The following is a 12,167-nucleotide window of genomic DNA, read 5'->3' as shown; positions in this document are numbered from 1 at the left end:
AATAACAACAAAATTTTAATCCATAACAGTGCACATGATTCCACAGGGATTAGTCTGTAAGGCATACCTTCTGTTATATTTCACCGTGTTGAAGTACAGCTCTTGCCTGCTTGCACTGGTATGCAGCGATCAATGAACTGGGATCAATTCATAGTCGTCTGTTTCTCTTCTGTCTGTCTTCTGTAGTCTCCAGCTGACCGCTGTAAGAAGATCCATGCCGGAGATGAAGTCATTCAAGTCAATCATCAGACTGTGGTGGGTTTCTTATTGTGAATATCTATGCATACTGTATGTCATAATGATGAATCTAAAGTTCCATTCAGCCTTTTAGCGTTTTTCAGCTCATTGTTTCAGTTTTTCTGGCCTGCAACTTCACTGTGCTGGTTAACTCTCAATGCTCTCATACTTTGGTGACATTTTTTTTGCCGTTTTCAGCTAAACAAAGCCCTGAAAACTGCTCAGCAGACAAAGACTTGGACTATCTGGTGAACATAGTGGAATATCTATCAGCTAAAGAGCCAGATATTTCCCTTAGGAGTTGGTGGAGCTAAAAGAGAATAAATATTGGACTTATATTCATTAGGTGGCTAACAAGTTCGACATACTGTATCAACTTGAGGGGAAAAAGGATAATATGATGGTGTTGTGTTCACAGCTTGTTTCTGCTGAAAAAAATGGTATTGCAAGTTTCACACCATCAGAATAGATGAATGTAAACAGTAGCTTTTAACAGTGGGATTTAGTCGATAGGCCAAGGACCCCTTATCTGAAAGAGAAACAGAGCAGGGACCCTCCACTACATATTGAAATTGATTTGCATATTAAACTGGGCCTACAACAACATGTAGGGTGGCCTAAAGCCTCTGTGTGTTGCAAAAGCTCTATTGTACGGCTCGACGCACACAACAGCGCACAAGTATAAACAACAGGCCACTTACGTAGGCTATGGCAGAAGCTCTACGTGGAGCCTCCGCAGAACCATAAATCAAGCTTTAAGCTTACAGTAACTGTATTTGTGGATGGCTACCTTAGTGGCTACCTTACCTACAGACCAATATGCCTGTCATCAGTGTTGTGTAAATTTAAAAACTAATTACGAATAGGCCAATTTATCTTTGCTAATAATTTGTTCGACTCATGTATAGTTTCAGATGTATTAACTTTTTAAACAATAACTTGGGGTGCCCCTGCAGTAACTCTGAGGGTCCCAGCCCCCTGTTCAAAATCTCTGATCTAGGCCTTGTATTATCTAACCTGTCAATCAAAAGAGAATTTAAAGCCAGCTGCAATTATGTGTCTTGAATTTTTGTGGTAGGGCGACCCGTCTGTTTACAGCTATACTGCAGATTGTACCCTTACTTTTACAAGGTGAAAATGCACGCAGCATGCATCACAATGACTGTAATCAAATCCTCCAACCTTCTCTGCACCTTCTCCTGCCTTATGATCAGATCTCAGGTCAATCCAGTAAATGCAATTAAGCTAGTGTGGTTGCCTTAATTGAAAACGTATCGCTGGTCACAAAGCACCAATGACTAAAAGGTCAAAGTGAGAGCCATGAACAACATGAAAACAAAGTTCTGGTGACCTTTAGGGTAGCCATTTTTATTTTCGTGGACAGTTTTTTTTGGTGTTGGCATGGTTCTGTGGCAAAAAACGCAGAGAGATATATGATAAGATGCATTTGTTTTCAAATTGAGGGCAGGTTACATCACATAAAGCTCTATAGATAGACTTACCACCTCCACACCCACTTGCCTTGCACAGAAGGCTCAACAAGTGAGATCCAATCACGACGTGGAAAGAATTCAAACTACAGGCTGAATATAAATATAATGCTGCGATTGTGTTATTATCCAGATGATGATAACTGGATGCTTCGACTCTCTCCCATCCACAGGTGGGCTGGCAGTTACGTAACCTGGTCGGCTCGCTGAGGGCAGATAAAGGCGTCGTGTCCCTGACTCTGAAGAAGCGTCCACAGAGCACGCTCAGCTCGGCCCCAGCTTTGCTGAAGAACATGCGCTGGAAACCCCTAGCTCTGCAGGTGGGACTTTATTAAAGCGCTGCACTGGCCCACATAACTCCCCAGAGCATTCCCACTCCCTGTACAACTGCAGCCATAGACTGTAATTAGGTCAGGATTCTGTGGCTCAGCGTGGTGTTGTTTGCCAGCTGAAACACACTGGAATTAATGTGAAGGGGAATTTGACGGCAGTTTCCAACCGCATTCCCAGTGCACCCCCAAATATTAAATAAATCTCCCTGATTAACACTGCTTATCTACACAATCAGGAGGAAAATTGTTTTTCCCTGCCCTCCATCACAGTTTTGTTATGTGTGACCAAAGATCATGTTTTGCTTATTACAACTTTTTGTTAACCCTGTCTTCTAAGAATTAGGTCCATACTGCTTATTTTGATTTCAATACACTTTGGAAACCTGTCTGTAAATATGTTTTTCTGTCACTTATTTGTAACAGACAGACTTTCATAAGGACGCGCCATTCCAAGATCCTGACAACAAAAAACACTCACTGTAAACACAACCTGTCTTTGCCTTCACATCACAACAAACACGTTAATGCAGCAGATGATTTAGGGAAAACAAATGAAACACGTTGTGAATCAACATTTTTCAGATATTTTTACGACTTTGCAGTAATAATCATTAAACAGTTATACATGTTTTGGTATGTTGATATGTATCTTACATCTTGCTGTTGCAAATTTGTAGTATATGAACGTGGGTTGACTGGACTGGGTTGTTCTCACCAAATTGACAATATTCTCCTGTGTAGCACTTTGAGATTCTTTGGAATGAAAAGTGCGTTATAAATAAAATATATCATTATTATTATTATTATTATAATTATTATTATTAAATAACAGCAGTCTGACTGGGCAAGAAACATGAGATCTAAACCACTTTATTATGAGTTTAAACCAAAGGTGAACGTACGATGCATGGAACAGCAAGCACTGAATACAATTGAAGCAGGAAGTTGATTTGTTAACTTTTAAGTAACTTTTTAGCCTTTCTTTTTAATGATGTCACCACAACCCTAGCAATGTAATTACTGTACATAATTTGCAGCAAACACTCCAAAGGTTTAGTAGTAGAGGTAGCCGACTGCCACTATGGTAAATTAATGGCTAGAGTTTATTCACGTGAGACTTACCTGAAGCAAATGACTTGTGTATTGCATTGTTATCTTTATCTTGCATACAAACAGTTTAAATATATTAACAGGAGCCACCACCTTATTAATGGACCACATAAACATGCTGTTGCCCCATCCATGGTCTGGAGGCAACTGTCCAGATACAACTTGACCACAAAATGAAAACACCCATATTGGCTATAACGGTTATTATAACTAATAGTGATCATAAAAATAAGATTTTTACCTTTGAACAAATGAGCCATCCCACGCCTTGCCCCATTAACTAATCCATTCATTCCACTCATTAAAGAGCAAGAAAAAAAGAAGAAGAAAAACAAACAAAAAAGTTGAATTGTCTTTCTGCAGCCAACCAGAAGCCCAGGCAGCAGTTCGGCCACACCCTCAGGCACACCCACCAAGAGCTCCGCCATCCAGGACCTTTACATCCCCCCTCCCCCTGCTGAACCATACATGCCCAGGTACAGTGGGGTTTTTTTCTCAGAAAGGAAAAAAAAGGTGACAGCGAAGAGATGCTTTGACTTTGATGTACAATTGTACAATCTGCCTCTGCTGTTGTCATAGAGATGAGACAGGAGCCTTGCCTGGAGATGAGGCATCTCGTAACCACGTTGGCGTCAGCGTTGCTAAGCGCTCTGAGTCACCAAACTCCTTCCTGGATCAAGAGTCTCGCCGGCGAGAAGAGGAGGAGCCCGTGTACTGCACCACGCCTACATATGGTACGCTCTTGTGATGAGAGAAAGAGACTTCAATCTCATTAGGCTGTGTTGAACCACTTCAAAAAACAATCATGAGGCTGGGAATCCACCTGCCAGGCGGTCAATAAAAAGTTTTAGAAAGCTCGTAACAACGGGGATAAAAGTAATCAAACCTTTGCAAGAATCCTACACATCAGAATACAAAAACTCTAGGGAGAATATTAGGTTTTGTAATTGTGTGTACTTGTAGGAAGGCTGAGGCCCATCTCCATGCCTGGGGAGTGTAACTGGGTGGGCGACTATGAAGACCCAGCCAAGCTTAACAGAGAAAGCCGCAGAGGTGAGTGCTGGCGTGTGGAGTGCATATGTGTGTGTGTGTGTGTGTACCTCCCGAAGAGCCTGTTAGATTCAGTTAAATGTTCCCGTCTCTCTGTATTACGAAGAGATCTGTGTGTGTGTGTGTGTGTGTGTGTGTGTGTGTGTGTGTGTGTGTGTGTTGGGGGGGGGATCAATGCGTCTCCATCTCTTTCCTCTAATTCTCCCTGTGATTAGCATCAAAGAGAAATGAAATAAGAGGGGATGAGAAGGAAAGGTAGACAGTTAGTACAAAGGCAGTGAAAATGAAAGGCAGGCATGAAGGGAGAAAGAATAAAAGAGAGAGATGGGAGGAGGAGGGAGAAAATGAGGTATGAGAGGAGGCAGAAACAGGAAAAAAAAGACTATTCTCCCTGACCTCCACCTGAATCACTCACGCAGTTGCCATGGCGATGCCGACAGCAGCTCTTCTCAGTGTCTCACTTTCCTCTGGCCGCTGCCTAGCAACCAGGGGAGGACAGGGTGGGAACTGTGAGGAGAGAGAGCTGGTGAAACCTGAGTTTCCTCCACCCGGGGAAGCGATGAGGAGGAAGTTGGTGGACAAAAAAAAAAACAGACTTAAAAACAGTGAACCAGAAAAAATGTAATAAACACTCAAGTCATGCAGATTTACTCGCACATGCTCGGACACGTTCTGTCACATCACAATTGTTGTCCCTGACATGACAACACATGCTGGGGATCCATCAGTCCATCAAACATATCTCAATAATTACTGTTTTCATTTTGTGAAAACTTGGTACAATACTATATTTTTACACTGGTTTCAGTGTTGTAACTTGTAGACGTCCCTAAGCACTTGTCTTACCGCTGGTAGAGCTGGCAGCTGAGAGCAAACTTCCCAATCTATCGTTTTATGGGTACACCTATTCGTACTACTATGGAAGTTTGTTATCAATTTGGGCATTATTAGTGGGGTAATTTACGAGATACACACATGGTTCCAATAACTAACCAGCTGATAACGCCAATCGCCCAATGTTTGACTCAGGTGAAAAAGCCTCTGGGGGGCTGTTTGGCTCCAGGTCGTGGTGGAAAGGACCCTAGGGTGAAATTACTCTGAACCATCACTTTAAGAAACAGGTAAAGGTTTTAACTCACCCTTGATGCAGTATGTATGTATTTGATTGGATGATTTCACAGAAGCGTCACTGATGCGTTATGTGGGACTGTCCGGCGTGGACGAGAGGGCCGGCTCTGATGACTACTCCTCCCACACTGCTCGCCCGGGAAAACGAACCAATGACACGGCAAAACGTGCCAAAAGGCGGAGCCACCACAGCCAAAGCCCCTCCCACTACGTCCTCCAGACGAATCAAAGAAATTCTCCACCGAGAGACCCGGCCTCCATTTATCACGTAAGTCACTCGTTTAGTCTTTTCCCCAAAAAATGTTTTATTTACATCAGCTAGGCCAAGAACGTTGTGTATGGATCAAGAAATGTAGCATATTTATTAAAGAGCTTTAGAGGTATCCTTGCACGGCAGATGAATTCTTACGATATCACAAGATTGTGCGATAATCGCCGGATCACACATCACGGGAAAATCCACCTGTTAGGCTAAAAATACTAGTGTTTGTGTCCAAACAGCAGCAACCGGATCAATCAGTGTCCGGTAAGCAGCCCACGGCGTGGCCCTGCCCTTTTCCAAACAGTTTCCAATGGCGGCTTCTTAGAGGGTTCTAAGTAACAAACAGAGATGTTCACAAGTCATTTTTTGGAAGTCGAAGTAGGGTCTCAAGTCTTTTGCAACGAGTCCAAGTCAAGTCTCAAGTCTCGCCATCTGATCTATCCCTAACACTGTACTGTTAAATCTTATGAATTCAAAGCATGTCCTGTAGCAATCATCCATACAGTACAGTTTTAAAATCAGTAGGATTTTATGGGGTCAACTTGGGGTCAAGTTAGCTTGTTACCTTTGATGATGTAAGCTAAACGTAACATCTCTTTCACTCAAAAAGATGTCTAACGTCAATGTGGAAATCAAGAGAATAGTGTCAGCGCCACACCAGTTACAGAACAACATGCATCTCAGTGTCAGTCCAAATTACACACAGCAAGCAGTTGGAACTCAAAGTTATGATGCCATTTATTTTCTAAGTGTTAGTAGGCTCAGTGAAACTGAGTCCAGTGCGACGGAGATCTGACTCAGAGGAGGAGAGGTTAAAACTAATGGCAAAAGGCACAACTCTGGGAGGACTTGGTGTTGCCGTTGTTGATGCATTTTTTTGTTATGTGAGTGTGCACACATAATGCATAGCACATGCATTTACGTTGCACATTATGGCAAAAGGCCGGGGACATGCAGCTCAGTTATATACGTTGGGGATAAGCGCCAATAAAAGAAAATAGAAATACATTACATTTAAAAAACAATAATTGCATGAAAACAGGTTGTTGACATGTCTCAAAGCTCAAGTCCAAGTCAAGTCAGCTGTTTGTGCGACTTCAGTGTGACTCGAGTCAGAGTCTCAGACTTGGGTTCCCATCTCTGGTAACAAACCATCTGGCTCGTCAGGTTACTTTAGAGGTGCCTGTAGGCGGATTTTGTTACCCCTGGACAGAGCTAGCTGTTGCCCCTTTTTACCAGTCTTTGCACTAAGCTAACTAGCTGCAGTTACATATTTAATGTACATACGTAAGAGTGGCATTGATCTTCTCTTCTAAGTCTCGGCAAGAGAGCACATAAGTGCATTTCCCAACATGAAACTATTCCTTTGAACAACACATCACACAACAATCATCAAGCATCAAACATGTTGCCAAAACTTGATAAAACATTTACTACGCGCATTTGAAAGGTGAAAAATACACCTCATTCTATCTTTAGTTGCAGGTAGATTGCATTCTATAGCTGCAAAATGTGGATCTAACAAGGTTAAGAAACCCTAGTTAAATGAGGTAACACTCAGCCTCCTCTCTGGTTTGTTTTGATGCAACCAGGACTCATTGGAGCGACAACATTTGAGCTTTTAGCCGTGCTGAAAAAGTAGTGAAGTGTAATCCGTGCGAATGCTGACTTGTTTATTACCCCCCTGTAACTTCTATGACATCTGTCCTCCCTGCCTGTCCGTCTGAGCTCTCAGGTCCAGACAGTCCGTTTGGCTGACAGGGACCTTTTCCATTTTGACAGCATCTCTTTGGAAATTAAATGTCTTTCCACGTGCATGTGTGTTTACAGTGTGCACGGGTGCTGCGATGGCAGATGGCGTATCAGTGGGTGTGGGCGGGCCCGTGTCATCTGTCTTGGCAGAGCGTGGGACTGCGAATAGCCAAACTCCAGGCTCTGGCGTGTAATATCGTGACATCAGAGATGATCTGGTGTCCCATATGACCTGTCGAGAGAGGTCCCATCTCAAACGGCATTTACGTTATCTCCAATGTCCGTCACAAAGAAATGTCCATAACACTTCTTAGAAATCATAGAAAAAAAGACTCCAGAACTTGCCTGAGACACATCCCATTTTTAAGTTTTCTTCAGTATCAAAGTAATCCAGTGGCACTGTACATGCATGGATGCACTGCAAACAGGAACTGCTGAGGCTAATTACTTTCAATGCATTATGTATGGCATTAGTGGTGCCAGTTTTCAAAATGTAAACAAATAAATGAGGCTCAAGTTGTAGCCCATACAGATCTTAAAAAACCCTCTTTTAGATGTTTGTCCTCATGTTTTGCTTACTGAAATTTTCTGTTTTAATCTGTTGGCTCGCTTTATCTTTTCCTCCATCACCTGGATGTCCTGTGGTGCCACCCCTCCCTTCCTGTCCCTTTGTTCTATGTTTAGAGGTGTGACAGTCACCAAAGTCCTCCATGAGGTTGACTTTTCCACCCCGGCATAAGTGCACGTCTGTGTGCGAAAGAGATAATGAGGGGAAGAGTGTTTCCCTTTGTATTCAAGTGTCTTCTGCCTCCTCTCCTCTGTCATCTTTTATATCCCATGATTCTTTGCGGCAAAACAAAGGCCACTGATTCATCCTGACAGCTTGCTCTGTCCTCATCTCACCCTCTCTCTTCTTCTCTCCTTTCCAACCCGCTCTCAGACATACCAACAGTCCTCCTCTCTGCAGTCAAAAAACAGGAAGAAGAATAAAGGTAAGCAGAGACGCCACCTGTTTGGTTTCCTTTGAATTTTTTTGCGAGATGCTGTCACATTCCAACACTTGCTACTCAGTCACTCTCTCAGCTACACCAGCCTAATGGACATTGTACAAAAAATGCGAGAGCAGCTGCTGCTTCAGTTGAACCAATTATCTTAGTTGCACTTCATTTTATGGGTCTGTAATTTGCCAGAAAGTTTCAAGGAAAAAAACATGTTTTTCGGGACAAATTATAGGCATAATTCTGAGACTTTGAATTGGTTGTTTTGTGTTCATAGGCAGAACTAACAGGCTCCATATTAACCCAAATAGATACCCAGTCATTATTCTTTTATTATTGGAAACTTAATTCTTCATTGTGTTCCTGCCCGTAGACACATTTCCCATCCACACATGATTTTAAAACATTACAATATTCTGCTTTGCATATTAATTTGAGCCAGATACGGTTAGTCTAGAATCTATTAATATGCAAATATTGCTCATTTCATCAATGCAGAACGCAATAAGTCTCCTACTTCAATGAAAAGTCCATTTTAAACATCTGGAATATTTTTGCATGCAGCTGCACCGGCTGTGCATTTACTAAAAGACTCATGGTAGCAACTTATTAAACATTAACATTTAGAGATACACAGCTTCGGCATTTTCCCTCATATTATATTCCCTCATATAAGTACCAAAATACATAGTTCCTTCCAGGAATATCCCTATGAAATCACAGTTACATCCCTATGAAATCACAGGTACATAATATTGCTTCTTTTTTATTTAGAAAACTAGTGACCTATAAAATATTTTTTTTATATTTTTCTTTGACCATCAGGATTCTTTCATTACACATAGTACTATTATACAACCTTTTATTCACAGTATCAGTCAATAACATGGTACATAGGGCTGATATTAGAGTGAATAATTACTCATTACTTGCATTTTGTATGTGATCATTTAGTTAGAGATGTATTTTCTGGATCGGGCCTGCAACTAATGACTATTATCTTTTATTTTTGTCGCTCATTAGTCATTTTTAATCTATCAAAAGGCCTACCAAAGTGACAAATGGCCCTGACAATTTGCCAAAGCTTGATGATCAACCAACTGCCACAAACATAAAACAGAGGAACAAAGTGAATCTTCCCATTTGAATGCTGCAATTTGCTAAAATTTTTGATTAATAAGCTGTAAATATGTAGTTACATGTCAAAATTGTTGCTTATTTATTTTCTGTATAATGACTAATTGTTTAATTGACTGATCATTTCTGCACATCAGTGTTTCTGTCATATTAGTGCCTTTAGCACGTTTTGTTTTTGTAATTGTTAAGGTTTATGCACAGGTGAAAAGATGTCAATCAATCACAACGCTGTGTTTAATGACTCTGGCGAGATCCGAAATAAAACTAAACTTTCCAACTGACGCACAGCGCTCTGTATCCCCGAGTTGGCCTTTTTTTTTTTTTTTTTTACTTCTGGACTGATTAACTTCTTACTTATTAAGTCTCTGCAACAGAATAATTTCAGTGTTGGGGGAAAAAACACATTTTGGTGCAGAGGCCGCTGTATTTGCATTTTAACACATCATGCTAATTACTCCGATTTTCACGAGTCCAGACAGGACTGCAGGCGAAGCAGCTTTCCTCCGTCCTGTCTCCTTCTGTTGGCTCTCCACCGTACGGATGAAAATCCGCTCATTTAGCATTGCTTTGTGTTACTGTAAAGTTGAAAACTACTATATTGGTGACATTTTACAACTGTAATATGCAGTATGTTTAAACATATGTACTGTATACGGAGACGTTTTGTTTTGTTTTTTTTAAACAAAAAGGCCCATGTTTTAGAAGATTGCTATTTTTTTCTCTCATTTTAATGAGAGCAAGTGTTTATCCAAATGTCAAATCGCTTCAATGCTTTTTTGCTTCTTCTTCTTGGGATGATTTTACTTCCTATTTGTCTTTTTCTCCAACTCCCTGGCATCAGTGTCTTAGCCTCTTTGACCAAAGATTTTTTTCTTTCTTTCTTTCACCACACTAACAAGGATCAACATGCTGGAAGGGATTTTCTGCCGTCGTGTGAAGCTCCGAAAGCTTTAGCTCCATCTGCACTTTTTTCAGGCGACAGCTTTATTTGTTTACAGCAATTAAACCAAAGTTTGAAACTGAATGTGATGACGATGTTTTATGGATCGTTTTAGTAGTGCCCTTCTCAAACAAGTAATGAAATATTAGTTACTCCTTTTGGCCCATGGATGAGGCAATCGCCATTTTCTCTCCTAAAAGCAGAAATTAAATTGGTGATGTTATCATCGGGCATTAGTTTGGAGCTGCTGTTGCACAGAGAATGAAGAGAAAGTAAAAAAGCACTTCTGTACATTCTCAGGATGTAATGTTTTCATCAGAGAATATAACTTGTGAATGATCCGCAGATTCTCTCTAGACTTCAGCACTTTTAGCTTCTTTATGTAGAGAGTATAGAGTTGTTTCCTTTACTCTACGCTGCACTTTCCATTGCTGCAGAAATAAATGGAACATTGAATTGCATCCCCTTTAAAGTCATAAGACTTTTGATACAGCACAATAAAAGTTTCTCGGCGGCCCTCGACTGGGAGCCAATTTTCCCCGGTAATCTCTAATGAGAAGCCAGTTGTGAAAAAAAGTGTTACAGGGCTTTTGTGCCAGAAGGAAAAGTCAATTTTCTTTAAACACCTCTTACCTTACCGCAGTGCAGCAGCGTTCTGTCAAATCAGGAGAATGGACTGCTGCCAAGATTTATTGCAACATTAGGATGTGGCATTTTGTGAGTGTGCACTTGCAAGCACCTTTTGAATGACAATGTTCCGTGCGTTCAACTCATGCTTCCTTCGAGTGTTCTGATTTTATAACGTCTGTCACGTTTCCTCTGTGATGTTCCAGGACGAAGTTTGGCCTCCCTGAGTCGGAGGCGTGTTTCCTGCAAGGCGCTGGGCAGAGGAGACTGCGAGGGCTGGCTGTGGAGAAAGAGAGATGCAAAGGGTTACTTTTCACAGAAATGGAAGAAATACTGGTTTGTTCTGAAGGACAACTGCCTGTACTGGTACATCAATGAGGAGGTACATTTTATACGCCTTTTTCAGCCTCTTATCGGAATCTTTATTGTCACTGAAAATAGTTTCAGCATCCCAAAAAGTGTAACATATTTCATTGTGTTTAAAACACTATCTGGGACAAAGAGCCAATGATGAAATTTGTCATAATGTGCACCTAAGGAGGAAGATTTTGTGATAGTTATGGTGGTTTTGTGAAAAAGACAACGGGAGTTAACACTGTCAAGTTACCCTGAAGTGGAGCTTAACGCTAGAATATTACAGAGATTCCAGCCTGAATTTATCTTAGATTTGTGTAAAGTATAAGTTATCTCAAGTTTTTTAAATGTTTGAAAAATGTTTCAAAGTCCTTTGCAATGCTATGGTCTAGGCCTAGATATAGGGGTCTAGGATCCCTATTAATTGAATTGTCATGAAATCTGTTACCAAAATCCACAGATCCCAGAGGATGAATCCTCATAAATATAGCTGTCCCCTGACCTTTTAGTGAGTTTGGGTCAAACGTTTCGGGCCCTCTGGACATTCATCAAGAGTACTCTTTTATAAATGTCCGGAGCCGTTAGTTTTTTGTAAATAAACGGTAACACTATAGCAATAGCAGAGTGCAGGATTTGTTCCTTTGCTTTCAAGTTTATCTTCCAATGCACCTGCACAGAAGAATTTTGGATGTGTGAGTGGTTTCTTCAAAATAGGGACTTTAGGTCAAAATGTCCCCTTCTTTTCAGTAC

The 12,167-nt window shown here is 41.1% G+C and overlaps 1 protein-coding gene across 2 annotated transcripts in view; it reads left to right on the top strand.

Annotated features, from left to right (window-relative positions):
* cnksr2a (connector enhancer of kinase suppressor of Ras 2a) overlaps positions 1-12,167 on the top strand; it is a 59,197-nt gene that overhangs the window by 32,162 nt on the left and 14,868 nt on the right. For both annotated transcript variants that reach the window (XR_004327418.1, XM_032503435.1), the window contains exons 8-15: positions 187-255; positions 1,901-2,047; positions 3,533-3,645; positions 3,749-3,903; positions 4,133-4,222; positions 5,401-5,615; positions 8,302-8,353; positions 11,270-11,445. Coding sequence is in view for 1 of the 2 variants with exons in the window: in XM_032503435.1 (XP_032359326.1) it covers positions 187-255; positions 1,901-2,047; positions 3,533-3,645; positions 3,749-3,903; positions 4,133-4,222; positions 5,401-5,615; positions 8,302-8,353; positions 11,270-11,445 (1,017 nt within the window). In the remaining variant the exon portion in view is untranslated. The remainder of the gene's footprint in view (positions 1-186; positions 256-1,900; positions 2,048-3,532; positions 3,646-3,748; positions 3,904-4,132; positions 4,223-5,400; positions 5,616-8,301; positions 8,354-11,269; positions 11,446-12,167) is intronic.

The sequence above is a fragment of the Etheostoma spectabile genome, chromosome 22, assembly GCF_008692095.1.
Source record: "Etheostoma spectabile isolate EspeVRDwgs_2016 chromosome 22, UIUC_Espe_1.0, whole genome shotgun sequence".
NCBI lineage: Eukaryota > Metazoa > Chordata > Actinopteri > Perciformes > Percidae > Etheostoma > Etheostoma spectabile.
Note: the sequence above shows the minus strand (reverse complement) of the source record. Positions and strands in the feature narration are given on the sequence as shown.